Genomic DNA, 16439 nt, shown 5'->3' with positions numbered 1-16439 from the left:
GTCTCCGCGCTAGTTCCCGCCTCCTCGTCTGGTTGGAAACGGAGGAGGCGGTCTCCTCCCGCCTGTTAGCCCGCCTAGCCCAGCGTCCCCTCAAATAACCTCCACCCCCGCGCATGCGCGCCAGGGCTAGAGGGCTTCACCACTACCGGAGTGCCGCCATATTGGTAAAGGTACTGGGATCGAGGTAGAACGGAACTCCCTGTTCTCGCGGGAGCTAGAGGCGGGACTGCCACGTCCGAGCAAACCGGGAAAGGAGAGGATCCCGGAGCTGGTGAGAATTCCCTGTTTTTCCCTACCGTCCTTTTCAGGCCTTTTTCATTTAGTGGGTCATAGAGACGAGGGCGCAGAGAGTCCATATAGTGGAGGATCAGAGCCTAGAGCGGTGTCCCGGTGGCCCTGCATCTGGGATGGGGTTCCGGATAAAGAAAACGAGTCTTGGGAACAATGTGGGTGGGGACAGGATGGAATGGGGAAGCAGCCCATAGAAGTGGACGGAGGGCGCGAACGGAGTAGAGCGGACCCCGCATAGGTATAGAGTTGAGGGTCAAGTGGAGTCACTATCTCTGTCCCTCTGGTCAGCGTGATGGCCAGAGGCCTGGGGGCCCCCCACTGGGTGGCCGTGGGACTGCTGACCTGGGCGGCCTTGGGACTGCTAGTGGCCGGACACGGGGGTCATGGCGACCTGTACGAAGACCTGCACGAGGACTTCCAGGGCCACAGCCACTCACATGAGGATTTCCACCATGGACACAGCCATGCCCCTGGCCACACTCATGAGAGCATCTGGCATGGGCATACCCACGGTCACGACCATGGACATTCGCATGAGGATTTGCACCATGGCCATAGTCATGGCCACTCTCATGAGAGCGTCTACCACCGAGGACATGGACATGATCATGAGCACAGCCATGCAATCTATGAGGAGTCTGGGGCTCCAGGCATCAAACAGGACCTGGACACTGTCACTCTCTGGGCCTATGTGAGTCCCCCGGGGATGGGGCAGAGGGGGGCTGGTTCGGGATTGTTGGGAAACCCCACACCACTTGACCCCTGACTCTCCCTCACCAGGCACTGGGGGCCACAGTGCTGATCTCTGCAGCTCCATTTTTCGTCCTCTTCCTTATCCCCGTGGAGTCAAACTCCCCTCGGCACCGCTCTCTGCTCCAGATCTTGCTGAGTTTTGCTTCGGGTGGGCTCTTGGGAGATGCCTTCCTGCACCTCATCCCTCATGCTCTGGGTAAGTGATCTCTAGCTTCTACCTCAAATCTTAATGTATTTTGTGCTTTGGACAAGAGGGTTCTTTCCCCTTTGTGATCCCTGACCTTCCAATATTCTCCCAAATACACACCCCTTGGTTGGGGTATTTCCTCATCTGGCTTTGTCTCCCCCTTCCTCCAGAACCTCATTCTCACCACCCTCTGGAGCAGCCTGGACATGGACATTCCCACAGTGGTGAGGAAGGGGCAGGTGAAGACGTGGGGTTGGGGTGCTGGGGAAGGTCTATCCCTCCCTATTCTTCTCTTGTGCTTGGGGAGGAAGAGTCTGAAATCCAAATCTCCCTTAATGTCTCAATGTATCCATTCCTAGGCCAGGGCCCCATTCTGTCTGTGGGACTGTGGGTCCTCAGTGGAATTGTCGCCTTTCTCGTGGTGGAAAAATTTGTGAGACATGTGAAAGGAGGACATGGACACGGACATGGACACGCTCACGGTCACACACATGGAAGACAGGGTGAGCCCAGGAACAACTTTCCCGAAAGCCACCTTGCCATCTCTGAATCTCCTCATTTTATGGTTCTCAGGGGGGAGAAGACTACCCTTATGAGGACATATTGGCAAATCTCTGTTCTCCACTCTTACCAACTCCTTTCTTCCCTCAGGGCGTCCTTCAAAGGAGAAACAGAGCTCAGAGGAAGAAGAAAAGGAAGCAGGGGGCTCGAGGAAAAGCAGAGGAGGGAGCACAAGGCCCAAAGACAGGCCAGTGAAACCTCAGAACTCTGAAGAGGAAAAAGCAGGTTCAGGTGAGGACCAGGGTTGCATACGCTTGGGCAGGGGGCATCATCATGAATCACATGGGACAGCACTGTGGGTGATGACAGGTGTCTGGAAAATACTGAGGCCGGATGTGAAGTGGTCTCTGGGGTGCTGATCAGGGCTGAGACTAGGGGTGATGAATACCTCTAATTGTTTCATCTTCCTTTTCTCCTGTAAAAGACCTACGTGTATCAGGGTACCTGAATCTGGCTGCTGACCTGGCACACAACTTCACAGATGGTCTGGCCATTGGTGCTTCATTTCGAGGGGGTCGGGGACTGGGGATCCTGACCACAATGACTGTTCTGCTACATGAAGTGCCCCACGAAGTCGGAGACTTTGCCATCTTGGTCCAGTCTGGCTGCAGCAAAAAGCAGGTTGGTGATGGTGTGCACCAAACATGGTTGCCTCAAGCCCTTTATCTCCCACTAACCCTCCCCAAACCCAGACTGCCACCCATTAGTTCCGAACAAGTTGTACTACAGGCATACCTCGTTTTATTGCACTCCTTTATTACACTTAGCAGATACTGCATTTTTTACAAATTTGTAGCAACCCTGCTTGAGCAAGTCTGGATACCATTTTTCCAACATTTGTTTACTTCATGTCTCTGTGTCACAGATTGTTAATTCTTGAAACATTTCAAACTTCGTTATTATCATATTTGTTACGTTGATCTGTGATCAGTGACCTTTGATGTTACTATAGCAAAAAGATTCCAACTTGTTGAAGGCTTACGTGATGGTTAGCATTTTTTATCGGTAGAGTTTTTTCGGTTTTTTTTCGGTACGCGGGCCTCTCACCGTTGTGGCCTCTCCCGTTGCGGAGCACAGGCTCTGGACGCGCAGGCCCAGCAGCCATGGCTCACGGGCCTAGCCGCTGTGCAGCATGTGGGATCCTCCTGGACCGGGACACGAACCCGTGTCCCCTGCATCGGCAGGCGGACTCTCAACCACTACGCCACCAGGGAAGCCCTGGTAGAGTATTTTTTAACTAAGCTACGTACGTTGTAGGCATAATGCTACTGCACACTTACAGGATAGTGTAAATATATGCATTGGGAAACCAAAAAATTCATGTGACTTGCTTTATTGTGATGGCCTGGGACTGAACTCACAATATCTCCGAGGTATGCCTGTATTGTTGACAACGGATCCTCTAGAAACGAGGGGGAAGAAGTTCTGTTTCTTTGTCTTGTAGCTCAGTAGTTCTTGAGCTGTGGTCCTTAAGCCATCTGAATGTTTTATGGGGGTCTTTCACACCATGCCCCTGACCCTGACCTACTGAGTCAGGAGGTCTGTGGAAAGGAGCTCTTTGATCTAAGATTTTTCAGAAAGTGTCTATTCTAGATCCCCCTCTTTTTGCCTTATTATTTAGTTTCTAAAGACATGCATCCTATCCATGTACACTTATACCCCTCCAGCCACGTCTAAACCACTGATAACCTTTAGATGTTGATGAGTGCCCCTCTCTCTCTTTTCTGCCCACCAGGCGATGCGTCTACAACTACTGACGGCAATAGGGGCACTGGCAGGCACAGCCTGTGCCCTCCTAACTGAAGGAGGGGCAGTGGGCAGTGAAGTTGCAGGTGGCACAGGTCCTGGCTGGGTTCTGCCATTCACTGCAGGTGGCTTTATCTACGTAGCAACGGTGTCAGTGCTGCCTGAGCTGTTGAGGGAGGCATCACCATTGCAATCACTTCTGGAGGTGCTGGGGCTGCTAGGGGGAGTTGTCATGATGGTGCTGATTGCCCACCTTGAGTGAGAGGTGGGGTAAACCAGCCCCACCCCAGCCCCAAACCTCTAGCCTCTAAACCCTCCAGGTCAGGGGTCTGTGGAAGTTGGGGGCCCTGGCCTGGGACATCTGCCAAAGGAGGGAGTTGTATCCTAGGGAGGTGGCGACTTTGTCTTGAAAGCTATCAAGATTTGGCAGTCTTACAGGAGCTGCAGAGGTGAGAATGACAGCCCAGAGGGACCATAGTGTTGGGCATGTGCTGACCATGTTGTTGGGTTTAGGGGCTAAGTGGGGCCATGAAGAAGGCTGGAAGAGAGAGGAGTCATGGCAGCCTACCCCATATCCCCCACCGTACCTATTCACAGAGGACCAAGCTGCCACACACTGGCTTCTCCAGGGTCCACCTCCCTCTCTCCCACTGGTTGGTGGAAACTCCAGGGAAGACCAGATCCCTGAAGTGGGTAGCAGAAGTCGGAGATAAACGTCAATCGTGTGTCCTGATTTGGGAGTGATTGGGGGGGAGGGGGGCTAGTTGCTACTCTCATGGCCTGATTTTTTTTTTGTATTCTTTTATATCACTGAATGGAGGAGGGGGGGTGGTGACCGGAAATAAAATCCTTGAATCTTCCGCTCCACGCGCAGTCTTTGCCTTTTTTGGGGGGAATGGGGGCCCCTCTTCTCCCGGCTCCACTGACCCCCAAGCTTTGGTGTCTGGCCACGCCCCCGCGGTTGGAGGTCCGCCTGCGCGGGTGGCCGCCAGGAGCCTAACGCTGGCGGGTCTTCGATTGGTCCGGCTTTGCTCTCGTCGCGCCCCCTCTGCGCTCGGATTGGCTCAGTGCTGGGGAGCCCGCCCACTCACCACCCGCCATGGCGTCTCAGCTCCGGCTTCGCTTCGCGCTGGCCCTGGTCACAGGTTGGGGGGGGGGTGTCCTCTCGCAGGGTGGGTTGGTGTGCTAGAGTGACGTCGGGGCGCTCCCTCGGACCCTACAACCGCTGTGGCCTGTGGTCTGAATTTTACTAACTTTGCGCCCTGTTGACCTCTGACACCTGCCCTCTTCTCCTTCCCCCCCTCCCGCGTGTTCTCTCCCATCTCAGGTGCTGGTAGCGGCATCGGCCGAGCAGTAGGTGTGCGCCTGGCCGCTGAGGGGGCCACTGTGGCCGCTTGCGACCTGGACGGGCCAGCGGCACGGGAGACGGTGCGGCTGCTGGGAGGGCCGGGGAGCGAAGAGGGGGCACCCCGCGGGGCCCACGCAGCCTTCCAGGCTGACGTGTCCGAGGCCGGGGCCGTCAGGCACCTGCTGGATCAAGTGCAGGTGAAAAAGCGAGACGACGTCGCCCCCTTTAAAGCCCTAACGTTGCCTCCAGTGCCCTCGGCTCTACAAGGTGTTTTGGTGTGTAACCTACCCCTTACATAGGCCTGCTTTTCTCGCCCGCCATCTGTCGTTGTGTCCTGTGCGGGCATCACCAGGGATGAGTTTCTGCTCCACATGTCTGAGGATGACTGGGACAAAGTCATAGCTGTCAACCTCAAGGTGGTGATCTCTGAACCCATGACTTCTGGGGCCCTCTAGCCTGGGGAGGGAGTTGGAGGAGTGTCACCCCTGCTGATCCTTTCTGCCTTGTTACTTTCTCTCCCCACCCCCAGGGCATCTTTCTAGTCACTCAGGCTGCAGCCCAAGCCCTGGTGTCCAGTGGCTGTCCTGGCTCCATCATCAACATCAGTAGCATCGTAGGGAAGGTCAGGTTGAGTTGGGACGAGGTCAGCCAGCCAAGTAGGCACAGAGAGGAGAGCCCCTCCTTGGGACTCCCAGCTTAACCCCAATCTCTGGCTCACCCAAAGGTGGGGAACGTGGGACAGACAAACTACGCAGCATCCAAGGCTGGAGTGGTTGGACTGACCCAGACTGCAGCCCGGGAGCTTGGACGGTTGGTCAGACACCTGGGGCCACGTGGAAGGTCTGAGGGAGGGTCAGTGTTCAGTCCTCTCTGGAGTCAGCAGCCACTCTCCTTTCCACAGACATGGGATCCGCTGTAACTCTGTCCTCCCAGGGTTCATTAAAACACCCATGACACAGAAAGTGCCACAGAAAGTACTGGACAAGGTAGGAGACTGTGGGTGGAGGGCAGAATCATTCAGAGAGCCAACCTCTCTGGGCTTCAGAGAGAGGATGCTGGGCCCAGTGAGGGGCATATTCAGCAAGTGTACAAGGAATGAAGACCAAAAAAAGTCACAGACTCGGTCTACAAAAAAAAAAAAACCATGAAAAAAACTTTCACACGAGTGTTTCCTTACAGGTGACTGGAAGGATCCCGATGGGACATATGGGGGACCCTGAGGGTGAGCACTGAGTGCAGAGGGGGCCTGAATGAAGAGATCCCAAAGTTTGTGGTATCTGAGAGGGTCTCACCAGGATTGGTGGTTGGGGGAGGGATTCTGGTAGGAGGCTACTTTGGATCTGTGTGAGTGAGTAGGATTCTGCCCTCTCCCCACCATTCCCGTAGATGTGGCAGATGTGGTCGCGTTCTTGGCATCTGAAGACAGTGGATACATCACAGGGGCGTCAGTGGAAGTCACTGGTATGAGGCCATCAGGGGGAGGAAGAGGGCAGAGAAGTGGAACCCAGAAAGCAAATGAGGGGAGTCTGGAGCCACTGAGGGAAGGGCAGAAGTTCCCATAGGCCAAGGACAGAAGTGGATGCCTCCCCCCCAGCCCATTTGTCTCCACCTATACATCTGTCCAAATGTTTCTGCCCCTCCCAGGAGGTCTTTTCATGTAACTGCCTCAAGGACCCGGGACTCTGCTCACTATCCCACCACTCTGCCGGGCCTCCTGCTGATGAGGACTCTGAGTTCCCAGGCTACAAAAGGGGTGGCAGTGTATGGCTCAGGAATGCTGAATATGGGAGGCAGGGGTGCTTGTGACCCTAATAAATTCCAAATCCTCTTCCCTGCCACCTCCGGTTCTTCTTGTGTCCAAGTCCTCAGACCCTTCACCACCTCCCCCTCCTTTCCCTTTCGCGAAGGATTGTTCCCTTTCACTGCCTGGTCTCCCAGGGCAACCCCCGCCGCCGGGTATGAGAGGAGAGAGTGTGTGTCACTGTGTGTGCGTGACACTCTGGGTCTTTTGGAGGGAGGGGGTCTCTGCCCCACCCCCTTCCACTGATCCTGCAGCCCCAGTCCCCTCCCCCAATTCCCTGGGTCCTTATGGTCCCCAAGGGTGATTTGTTCATGGCCCCATCCGAGTATCCAGTCTAGCCTTGGGAGGGGGTCTTGGAACAGGTGGCCCTCCCCCACCCCTCTCCTTTCTCTGAGTCCCCCCCTCCCCTTCCTCTCCACCTTACAATAGCTGCAGCCGGCCGGGGGTCGGATGGGGGGGATTAGGGGAGGGGGCCAGGATTAGGGGAATGGGCCAGCCGATGAAAGGGGCTGGAGGAGAGCAGAAGGGAGGGAGGGGGCTGGGAGGAGGAGGAGGAAGGGGAGGGGGTCCGCGCTAATCGACTCTGGAGCCCACATAAGGACTGGCCACGGACTGAAGGAGAGGACAGGGAAGTAGGGGGGAACTGGGGGAGGGGGCGAGGGGACCCACTGCTGCCTTGTCCCAGAAAGAGGCCACCCCCTGGCAGTTGCAGCCCAAGTCCGGGAGCCCCAGTCCAAGCTGGAGGAGACAGGACGCCCATCACGGTCTCTTTTCCCCCCCGTATCCCTCTCATCCCCTGCCCTCAATGGGGGTCGCTCTGCCCCTTCCTCTTCTCTTCCCTCCCGGTCCCCTTCCTTTACTGGGAAGTCCTGGAGGAGACTTCTGCCCGCTTCCCACTCCAGACATTCGGCCCCTTGTGCCCCCCACCTACACGCGCACAACCCCTCCCCGATAGGGGCCCCATCCTGTGTGTGTGTGTGTGTGTGTGTGTCCCTGCTTCCGCGTGGTGTCTCCATTCCCCGATACCTCCCGTGTGCCTCCCTCCCCCGCCCCGGGCCGCGGCTCTTGATTGTCCAAACGCAATTCTCGAGTCTCTATCTCTGGCCGAGAGTTGAGTCTGGACGTCCCGAGCCGTCGCCCCCAAACCTCGAAGGGAGAGCGGGTCGGAGGGTCTAGGGAGAGCCAAAGCGGAGGGTGGAGCAGGTTACCAGGGTGGTAAGGGAATCCCGGGCACGTCGGGACTAAGTTGCGTTCACAGGACTGAAGGACTGTAGCGGCAGAGGCTCCTCTGCAGCTCTTTTTTCCCCGGAATCCGGGGCTGGGGTTATGGAGAAGTTGTGTGTGGGGAGGAGGGGCGCCCTTCCCCAGAGCCGCCAGGGGACGCGGAATGGGGGAGGTGGCCCCTTTTCCAATTCCCTCTGTCCCCTCCCGGGGTCCGAGCGATCCCAGGCCCCGCCCCCCGGAGCGGAGGCCCCGAGTGGGGGTCTTGGAAGGGGACAGTGGCTGAGGTCGGCCGCGCGACGGTGCTGGCCGGGGAACGGAGACCGCGGTCCCCACGTGGCGTGGGACTCCGGGGACGCCGGCTCCTCGCGGGGGCCGGGGGGAACCCGGGCGTCCACGTCGCGTCCCACCCGCGCCGCGACTGGCGGGTGACGTCTCCGCCGGCAGGGGGTGGAGTAGAGTGGAGGGGCAGGCGGAAGTGACGTAGGGCCCCAGCGCCCGGGCCATGGCGGCGGCGGCGTCGGTAACGGGAGCTGCTGTCTGAGCAGCGGCTGCGGACCGAGCGAACTCGGCCGGGGAGCCCGGGCCCCGGGAGAGGCGCTGCGGCGGCGGGAGCGCGGACAGCTGGAAGCTGGTGAGGGGCCGCGCCGGCGCGGAGTGGGGGGCGGAGGAGGGAGCCTAGGGAGGGCGGGGTCTGCGCGAGGGGCGGCCCCCCTAACACCCTTCCTCCCCTTCCCCCTTCCCCCACTCCCCAGCCTACCTCTCCTTCTCCCCGGCGGTGGAGCCTTCGTGGGGGTCTGTGCCCGATCACCATGACGACGCCGGCGAATGCCCAGAATGCCAGCAAAACGTGGGAACTGAGTCTCTATGAGCTCCACCGGACCCCTCAGGTGACAGGGATTCTCCCTTTACAACTTACTCCCTTTCCCCAGACCCCTCCATCCCAAGACCCCCATCTCACAGCCTCTTTTCCATTTTTTGCCCCATTCTGCCCGATTTCACACTCCCTGGCCCTACCTTTGAATCACCTTAATCTTTCAAAGCGCTTTCACATTTATCTCATTTAATCCTCAAAACAGACGTGCCAGAGAGGTAGAGCAAGTATTACTATCTTCATTTGAAAGATAGTAAACAGGCTGAAATTACCTTCCCCGTTTCTCAGTTCCGCATCGTAGGTCAGTGCATTTAAGACTCACCTTGGGAGTTTATTAAAAATGGAATTCCCGGGCTTCCTTGGTGGCGCAGTGGTTGGGAGTCCGCCTGCCGATGCAGGGGACACGGGTTCGTGCCCCGGTCCGGGAGGATCCCACATGCCGCGGAGCGGCTGGGCCCGTGAGCCATAGCTGCTGAGCCTGCGCGTCCAGAGCCTGTGCTCCGCAACGGGAGAGGCCACAACAGTAAGAGGCCCGTGTACCGCAAAAAAAAAAAAAAAAAAAAAGGAATTCCCGCTGGCCCCTACCTGTAACATTGTGATACAGTAAAGGGATGGGACCCCAGAATCTGAATTTTTAACCTGCATCCTAGGGGATTCTGATATAGGTAGGACTGCACTGTAAGAAATTCTGTTGACCAAGTAAGTCTTCCACAGATGGAAAATCTGTGCCATGCCCATCCCCAGGCCTATCACCAAACCTCAGATCTTCCTATTCCAAAGCTCCTACTCTTAGAATTCCCAATTTCCTCAAGTGGCCAACGTGAGGTACCCAGATTCTGACATCTCACTGTATTTCTCAAGACTCCAATTTCATGGACCACTTGTTTCTAAAACCCCTTTCCCCCCAACCCATTCACCACCTTTCCACTCATCGACGCCTCCAGGAAGCCATCATGGATGGCACAGAGATTGCGGTTTCCCCTCGGTCACTGCATTCAGAGCTCATGTGCCCCATCTGCCTGGACATGCTGAAGAATACGATGACAACCAAGGAGTGCCTCCACCGATTCTGCTCTGATTGCATTGTCACGGCCCTGCGCAGCGGGTAACAGGAGGGACAGGTTTGAGATGGGGGGAGGGGGACAAGAGTTGGACCCTCCATGCCCTGGTGACTGACTCCTCAGGGCCTCCTTTCTCCCACACCAGGAACAAGGAGTGCCCTACCTGCCGAAAGAAGCTGGTATCCAAGCGGTCTCTGCGGCCAGACCCCAACTTCGATGCTCTGATCTCTAAGATCTACCCCAGCCGGGAGGAATATGAGGCCCACCAAGACAGGGTGCTCATCCGCCTCAGCCGCCTGCACAACCAGCAGGCACTGAGCTCCAGCATTGAGGAGGGGCTGCGCATGCAGGCCATGCACAGGTTCGGGGGCCATGAAGAAGGTGGCAGCGGTGCTGATGGGACAGATCCGTGGGTCAGACTCCTGGGGCTGTCTTTGCTTCTAAGCCTCAGCATCCTGAGTGCTGATCACAGTCTAACTGTCACACCTGGAGGTCATGGATGTAAACTGTAGCTTCTTAGCAACTTGTACTACTGTTCTTAAGGAAATAGCTCATCTTCTAACTTTCTAGAAGTTAGAAGAGTTGAGTGCTTTTTGAGCATAAGCTCTGAGTTCACACTGCTGGGAATTAAATCACCTCCTAGGCCAGCATCACTCAGTCTTTAATGTGTATCCAAATTACATGAGAGTCTTGTTAAAAATGCAGATTCTGACTCAGTAGGTCACAGGTTGGACCTGAGATTCTGCGTCTCTACAAGACTGCTACTGGTTCTTGGACCACACTTTGAGAGGCAAAGAGTCTATGGTCTCAAACGAGTTATTTAACCTCTCTAAGCCTCAGTTTCCTCAGCCATAAAATGGAGATGATATAATTACCTGTGTCCATAGGATTTGTATAATTTGAGGCAATCAGTGCAAAATACTTAGCAATGTAGTCAGTATGTAATAAATATTAGGTGTCATCATTAAGATTTCCCTGATCTCTTAATTCTCTGAAGTTTAAAACCTAAACCCCTTATCTGTGGTGGTTTCTAACCTCGACCACTTGTTTCCACAGGGCCCAGCGTGTGAGGCGGCCGATGCCTGGGTCAGATCAGACCACAACGATGAGTGGGGGGGAAGGAGAGCCTGGGGAGGGAGAGGGGGATGGAGAGGATGTGAGCTCAGACTCCGCCCCTGACTCTGCTCCAGGCCCTGCTCCCAAGCGACCCCGTGGAGGGGGCGCAGGGGGGAGCAGTGTAGGGACAGGGGGAGGTGGCACTGGTGGGGTGGGTGGGGGTGCCGGTTCTGAAGACTCTGGTGACCGGGGAGGGACCCTGGGAGGGGGAACCCTGGGCCCCCCAAGCCCTCCCGGGGCTCCCAGTCCCCCAGAGCCAGGTGGAGAAATTGAGCTCGTGTTCCGGCCCCACCCCCTGCTCGTGGAGAAGGGAGAATACTGCCAGACTAGGTGAGAGCCTCGTCCTTCCCCAGACCACTGAGAAACCAAAGGTCTCACGATCTTCCATCAGAAGTGGGCTTTGCCCAAACCCAGAAAGAATCCCTAACCCAGAGGCCCTTTGGGAAATCCCCAACTTCCCTTCTCCATTTGAGGTTTCCTGTGCCCTCAACCTGCCCTCTCTCCCACTCCAGGTATGTGAAGACAACTGGGAATGCCACAGTGGACCATCTCTCCAAGTACTTGGCCCTGCGCATTGCCCTCGAACGGCGGCAGCAGCAAGAGGCCGGGGAGCCAGGAGGGCCTGGAGGGGGCGCCTCTGACGCCGGAGGACCTGATGGGGGAGGCGGGGAGGGTGGGGGTGCCGGAGGAGGTGACGGCCCTGAGGAGCCTGCCTTGCCCAGTCTGGAAGGTGTCAGCGAAAAGCAGTATACCATCTACATCGCCCCCGGGGGCGGAGCTTTCACGGTGAGAGCCTCTGAGGGCAGCGATGTGAGAGAGGAGAGGAGGGAGGGTGGCCTGGGGACGCAGAACCGAGATCCTGACCTCCTAACTGACCAGCCCTCTTCTCCCTCTGCATCTCCCATCTCCCTTCTCTGTCCGTCCTTCTTCCCCATCATCCGTGTCCCTGCTTTGCCCCGTTTATTATTCCTTCTTCCTTTTTCTTTTCTCCTCTCATTCATTTCCTTTACCATCTTTCCCAACTTTTTTTTCTCTTCCCTCTCCTCCCCCTTCCACCCCCTCTGTAGACACTGAATGGCTCGCTAACCCTGGAGCTGGTGAATGAGAAGTTCTGGAAAGTGTCCCGACCACTGGAGCTCTGCTATGCCCCCACCAAGGATCCAAAGTGACCCCTCAAGGGGACAGCCAGGGGATGGGGACCATGGGGTGTTCCTGAGTCCTGGCCCACCCACCCAGCTTCTTTGTCCCCCAGAGCCCCCCAGCCCGGCCAGCCAGCAAGAGGACACAAATGAGGACAAGTGGCTTTTATACAAAGTATCTATATCAGATTCTTCTATATTGTACAGAGTGGGGCCTGTGCCCCCATCTACTGCCTTTTCTATTGCCCCCAACCTCCCACCCATGCAAGATGTTGGGAAGGGTGAAGAGCCCTTCCCTTCATGCCCTTCTACCAACAACAACAAATGTGCTTTTTTTCCTCTTTGAAACCTGTGGTTCTGTGTCTCTTTATCGGGGTGGGTGGGTACTAGAAGGAGAGGAAAACAAAGATCGGGGAGGGAACCCTAGAAATCATGTAGAATCAGCCTTGGAAATGGGGAGGAAATGTCAAAGGGTATTCACGGTGTGCAGATCCCATTTTCCTGAACCTTCAAATCAGCAAATGTGAAGGAAAATTAAAAGGACCTGTGAAGCTGTAAGAGGGTGGAGAGCGGAGAGGTGTGAAGTCAGATCCCAAGCTTTCCCCCAATGACCTGAATGCCCAGGCTGAGATCTCGGGTTTCAATACCACAGGGAAGGAAGGAAAGTGGCTCAAGAGGGTGACAGGGCAGGCCCGAGATGTTTGGAAGGGGAACAATTCCTCGTCCCTGCGAGAAGCTGGTTTCTAAAGCCGGAGAGAAAAGGCGCGGGTGGGAGGAGGGCTGCGAGAACCTCCCTGCACATATCCCGCCCCCGGGTAGCCTCCCGAAGAAGATGGGCAGGGCCTGGGACTACAGTTCCCAGGAGCGAGCGAGCCGGTCGGTGCCCGCCGAGCCGCGGGGCCGAGCGGAGGGAGGGCTGCCCGGGAGTTGTAGTTCTGTGCCGGTCCCGGCGGCAGCGGAGAGCCCAGGTGGGGCATCCAGTAAAGCGCTCCCTGCTCCGCAACCCCCACGCCTCGAGTTCCGCGGGCGGGGCCCGGGGTCAGGGGCCCACGTAGCGCGCCGCGCCCCGGCGAGGTGGAGAGGATCGCCTCCCCAGGAGGGACTGACGCTGCCTCCTGCCACCCCCTTTGGCCTCTCTGCCCCTCACTTCCTGTTTCCGTTGCCCTTCGCGCCCCCACCCCGCTCCGCCCCAAATTCCCGTGGCTCGCTCAGTCTCGGCCCTCCCGGCTGAGGAGTCAGCCTCGGCGTCAGACTCGCCGGCCCGAGGGCACCTCACTCCACGCTTGGCGTTTCTCGTTTGCTGCCCCTCGTCCCTTTCACCCTCAATACGACGGACGCGGGGGGTACCCTCCAGCCCCGGTGACCGGGCGCCCACCCCCGAGACCTCTCGCCCTGTAGAAATAGACAACACCCACTTCACTCTCGTAGAAGCCCCTTTCTACCCCCGCCTCCCTGGAGCCCCGATCCTGGCTCCCCTTTTCTCCCACCCCAGGCATCCAGGGGGGCGACGCTCCCGGGACGTGAGGGCGGGAGGAAGGTGGGCGTCGCTCCCGGAGTTTCAAGGGAGAGAAACCGATGGGGAGGAGTCGCGGGAGGTACCGAGGTGGAAGCCAAAGAGTCTGGAATGAACCCGCTTCTCTTCTGGTTCCAGGGGCTGCCCGGAGCGACACTTCCTCGCTCTCCTCGTTCTCGCCAGCCCTACCCGACCCGGCGGCCCTTCTGCCTGTTCCCCCGCCCTCTGGCTTCACTCTGGAGCCGCCTGCGGGCCTTGGTCCCCGGTCTCTCTCCTAGGGCCCCAGTCCACACCATGGCCCACACTCTCCGCCGTTCCGCTTCTCACGCTCCTCCTCGGACCCCTCTCTGCTGCCAGTGCTCTGTCGCCCTCCTCTGCCCCCGAGACGCTGAACTTCGCAGGCTGCCTGTTTCTTTAGATGGCACCATGTGAGTGACATACAGAACTGTTGCTCCAGGTCCATCTCCCCTGCCCACAGCAAAGAAAAAATGACTACCTGACCTGACCAGGCGTTCCCCTTCCCCAATGCTGGCAGAATGGGGGGTGGGTTTGCTCCAATTTTGTTCCACCCCCACTCCCTGGGATAGCTCCCCAAGTCTTTGAGCCTCTGTCAGTGAAGCCTGCACCTATGGGTGAGGCAAAGTGAGAGACACAAAGTATACAAAAGGGAACCTGATTATTTTGTTGAGAGACAAGATACAGAGGATAAAAGGAGAGTAACTACCCAGAAGAGCAAGGTGGAGAAAGAAAGACATTAGATTCAGCCTGATCGGGGTCCAAATGTCCATCTCGGCACTTACAAACCACACGACCTCGCATAGGAAAGGGACTTGCGAGGTGGGGCCCGCAGTTGTGTATTAACAAGCCCTCCATGTGAATCTGATGTGCTCGGGGCCCAGAACCCCTGCAGTAGATGCTCTGGTCCTTACAGTGTGAAGGACAAGTGTCCTCTGGAGGGATGCCAGGCCTCAGGTCAGGGACATCACTGGGAGCTGCAGGGTGGTCAGGAAGAGCTTCTCAGAGGAGGTGCTACCAGGCTGGATGGACAGGAGGGGAAGAAGGAAGTAGGTGGGGGGCCTGGGGGGAGGGGAGCCTCTCTCTCTGTTAGTCTCCCCCTCATTTTATCTCTTTCAGGCTTCTTGGTCCCCAAACCGTAGCAGATTATGTGTCTAAGTGCAGAAGCTGAGCCCCAGAGCCCAGGGCCTCAGGAGACCCCTGCCCAGGTGAGGCCTAACCCTGAGGGCTTGGTTATCACCCTGCTGCCCTCAAAACCCTGGCAAACTGCTCACGGGAAAGTTGTGCCCTGGGTTCCTCAGGGTGGGGCTCAGCCTGCCTGTGCCACCTTGGTCTCTCTGCCTCCCCCTCCTCCTGGCTGCTCTCACCTTCATCCCCCTCCCCTACAGGCTGGGAGCCAAGGCAGAGGAGGAGGAGAAGGCAGGACAGACCTCCAGCTCCCCATCTACCCCTTGACCCCTCTGCTGTCACAGCTGACCCTGTCCCACATCCCTCCCAGCAGCCCCTGCCCCCACCCCAAAGCCCTTTTCTGGCCTGGACTGTGGAGCCTCCTTTTGTCATGCTCCCACCCCTCCCAGCACCGCCTGGTCCATTTGAGTGAGAGGCGCTTTCCCTGCCCCCAGTGTGGGAAGTGCTGCAGCCACGGGGCCACCTGCCCCTGCCCCTGCACTCCCACACAGGTGACAGGCCCTATGGCTCTGGCCTCCATGGTTGTGGCTTCACTCAGAGCCCCCTTCTGCTTTGACAACTGTCCACACCCAGTGGGAAGGACAAGGATGAACAGAGCGGGGAGGGAGGGGGGTTGAAGCAAAGTCAGGGCCCCTGTGGCAGTGCCACCCGCCAACCCCGCAGCACTCCAGGAGGGCAGCCCTGGGGACAGACTCCCTCCACAGTTAGAGTGACTGCCTCTTCTGTGGGAGGCATAATGGGGCACAGCTCCCTGCCCCACCCCATCCCGGCCAGAGCCACCACATTAGGTGATCAGAGTGTCTCACCGGGACCTACTCAGAGCTGGAATGGCCAGGTCCACCTCACTTCTAGTCCACAATCTAGTCCCCCAGGAAAAGAGCTTTTCCTATTTCTTAGAAAGGAATCGGTACTTCCAATCGCCTGTCCTCCATCTGAGAAGTTTAACCAGGTGCCTGAGACCTACTGCCATCACGGACGGATCAGATTTCCTGGGATTTTCTTGAAAGGATTTTTTAAAGAGATAACTGAATCCCCAGATATCTCCATGACAACGCCCACCATCAAATTCTAGTCGCCCACAAATCCCACCCAACCCCATCACTTCCCCCAGAGGCCGCTGGGTGCTTCTTGCCTCCGGTGCTAAAGCTACACCCAGCACCCCATCGGATGAGGCCATCTCCCTGTGCCCACTCCTGGACCCTGTTTCAGGGCTTTCTGTGACCTTCACTGCGTTTCATGCTAAGAATAAAGCCCAGACGGAGGCTGCTCTTTCCAGCAGCACCGTGGGCCTCTTATTGAAAGGTGAAAATAGGCAGAGACATGTATCCAAGGAGAAGGCAGGGAAATGGAGGAGATGGAGACCAGCGAAAGAAGACAAGGGAGGTTGGAGGAGAAAGTGGGAGGTTCTGGGTGTGGAAAAAGTAGAACAGGGCTGTGTGGGAGAAAACAGACAAGAAACACCTGGCCAGTACAAGCACTTCCTGGCATTTGCACTTCTTCCGCAAGATTCCTCACTTACTGTCTTATTCATGGGCTGGGAAACTGGTTTTGAACAAGAGTCAGCAGGGAGTCCCATGGAGCATCCCCTCCAGATTGGCCCCCTGGGGCCCAGCGTGGCCCCGAGG

The 16439-nt window shown here is 57.2% G+C and overlaps 3 protein-coding genes across 7 annotated transcripts; all 3 read left to right on the top strand.

Annotated features, from left to right (window-relative positions):
* Positions 1–162: 162 nt before the first annotated feature.
* SLC39A7 (solute carrier family 39 member 7) lies at positions 163–4358 on the top strand. 2 transcript variants are annotated; one of them, XM_060111218.1, is made up of 8 exons: positions 163–271; positions 580–982; positions 1072–1240; positions 1402–1455; positions 1591–1734; positions 1883–2023; positions 2217–2413; positions 3528–4358. In XM_060111218.1, exons 2-8 carry the CDS (start codon positions 584–586, stop codon positions 3798–3800), a joined length of 1377 nt encoding a protein of 458 aa, XP_059967201.1. In that variant the 5' UTR covers positions 163–271; positions 580–583; the 3' UTR covers positions 3801–4358. The 2 variants fall into 2 exon arrangements, with proteins under 2 accessions (XP_059967201.1, XP_059967200.1); XM_060111217.1 differs by having other exon boundaries at positions 168–982.
* A 260-nt stretch (positions 4359–4618) lies between these two features.
* On the top strand, positions 4619–6715 carry HSD17B8 (hydroxysteroid 17-beta dehydrogenase 8). Of its 4 annotated transcripts, XM_060111219.1 has the most exons (9): positions 4619–4683; positions 4866–5083; positions 5186–5302; positions 5416–5508; positions 5611–5696; positions 5788–5872; positions 6066–6108; positions 6273–6347; positions 6531–6715. In XM_060111219.1, exons 1-9 carry the CDS (start codon positions 4638–4640, stop codon positions 6545–6547), a joined length of 780 nt encoding a protein of 259 aa, XP_059967202.1. In that variant the 5' UTR covers positions 4619–4637; the 3' UTR covers positions 6548–6715. The 4 variants fall into 4 exon arrangements, with proteins under 4 accessions (XP_059967202.1, XP_059967204.1, XP_059967203.1 ...); XM_060111221.1 differs by lacking the exon at positions 5416–5508; XM_060111220.1 differs by lacking the exon at positions 5186–5302 and having other exon boundaries at positions 4866–5161.
* A 1658-nt stretch (positions 6716–8373) lies between these two features.
* Positions 8374–12424, top strand: RING1 (ring finger protein 1). The gene is made up of 7 exons (XM_060110954.1): positions 8374–8542; positions 8664–8798; positions 9727–9887; positions 9989–10204; positions 10900–11289; positions 11472–11745; positions 12027–12424. The coding sequence occupies exons 2-7, from the start codon at positions 8721–8723 to the stop codon at positions 12126–12128; spliced, it is 1221 nt and encodes a 406-aa protein (XP_059966937.1). The 5' UTR covers positions 8374–8542; positions 8664–8720; the 3' UTR covers positions 12129–12424.
* Positions 12425–16439: the final 4015 nt, after the last annotated feature.

This window comes from Mesoplodon densirostris, chromosome 10 (assembly GCF_025265405.1).
Source record: "Mesoplodon densirostris isolate mMesDen1 chromosome 10, mMesDen1 primary haplotype, whole genome shotgun sequence".
NCBI lineage: Eukaryota > Metazoa > Chordata > Mammalia > Artiodactyla > Ziphiidae > Mesoplodon > Mesoplodon densirostris.
Note: the sequence above shows the minus strand (reverse complement) of the source record. Positions and strands in the feature narration are given on the sequence as shown.

Coding starts and splice junctions, on each gene's coding strand:
- SLC39A7 (XM_060111218.1), top strand. CDS start 584: ATGGCCAGAGGCCTGGGGGCCCCCCACTGGGTGGCCGTGGGACTGCTG. Junction 983..1,071: donor CTGTCACTCTCTGGGCCTAT/GTGAGTCCCCCG, acceptor CTCCCTCACCAG/GCACTGGGGGCCACAGTGCT. Junction 1,456..1,590: donor ACATGGACATTCCCACAGTG/GTGAGGAAGGGG, acceptor ATCCATTCCTAG/GCCAGGGCCCCATTCTGTCT.
- HSD17B8 (XM_060111219.1), top strand. CDS start 4,638: ATGGCGTCTCAGCTCCGGCTTCGCTTCGCGCTGGCCCTGGTCACAG. Junction 5,084..5,185: donor ACCTGCTGGATCAAGTGCAG/GTGAAAAAGCGA, acceptor CCCCTTACATAG/GCCTGCTTTTCTCGCCCGCC. Junction 6,109..6,272: donor ACATATGGGGGACCCTGAGG/GTGAGCACTGAG, acceptor CCATTCCCGTAG/ATGTGGCAGATGTGGTCGCG.
- RING1 (XM_060110954.1), top strand. CDS start 8,721: ATGACGACGCCGGCGAATGCCCAGAATGCCAGCAAAACGTGGGAACTG. Junction 8,799..9,726: donor AGCTCCACCGGACCCCTCAG/GTGACAGGGATT, acceptor CGACGCCTCCAG/GAAGCCATCATGGATGGCAC. Junction 11,746..12,026: donor CCGGGGGCGGAGCTTTCACG/GTGAGAGCCTCT, acceptor CCCCCTCTGTAG/ACACTGAATGGCTCGCTAAC.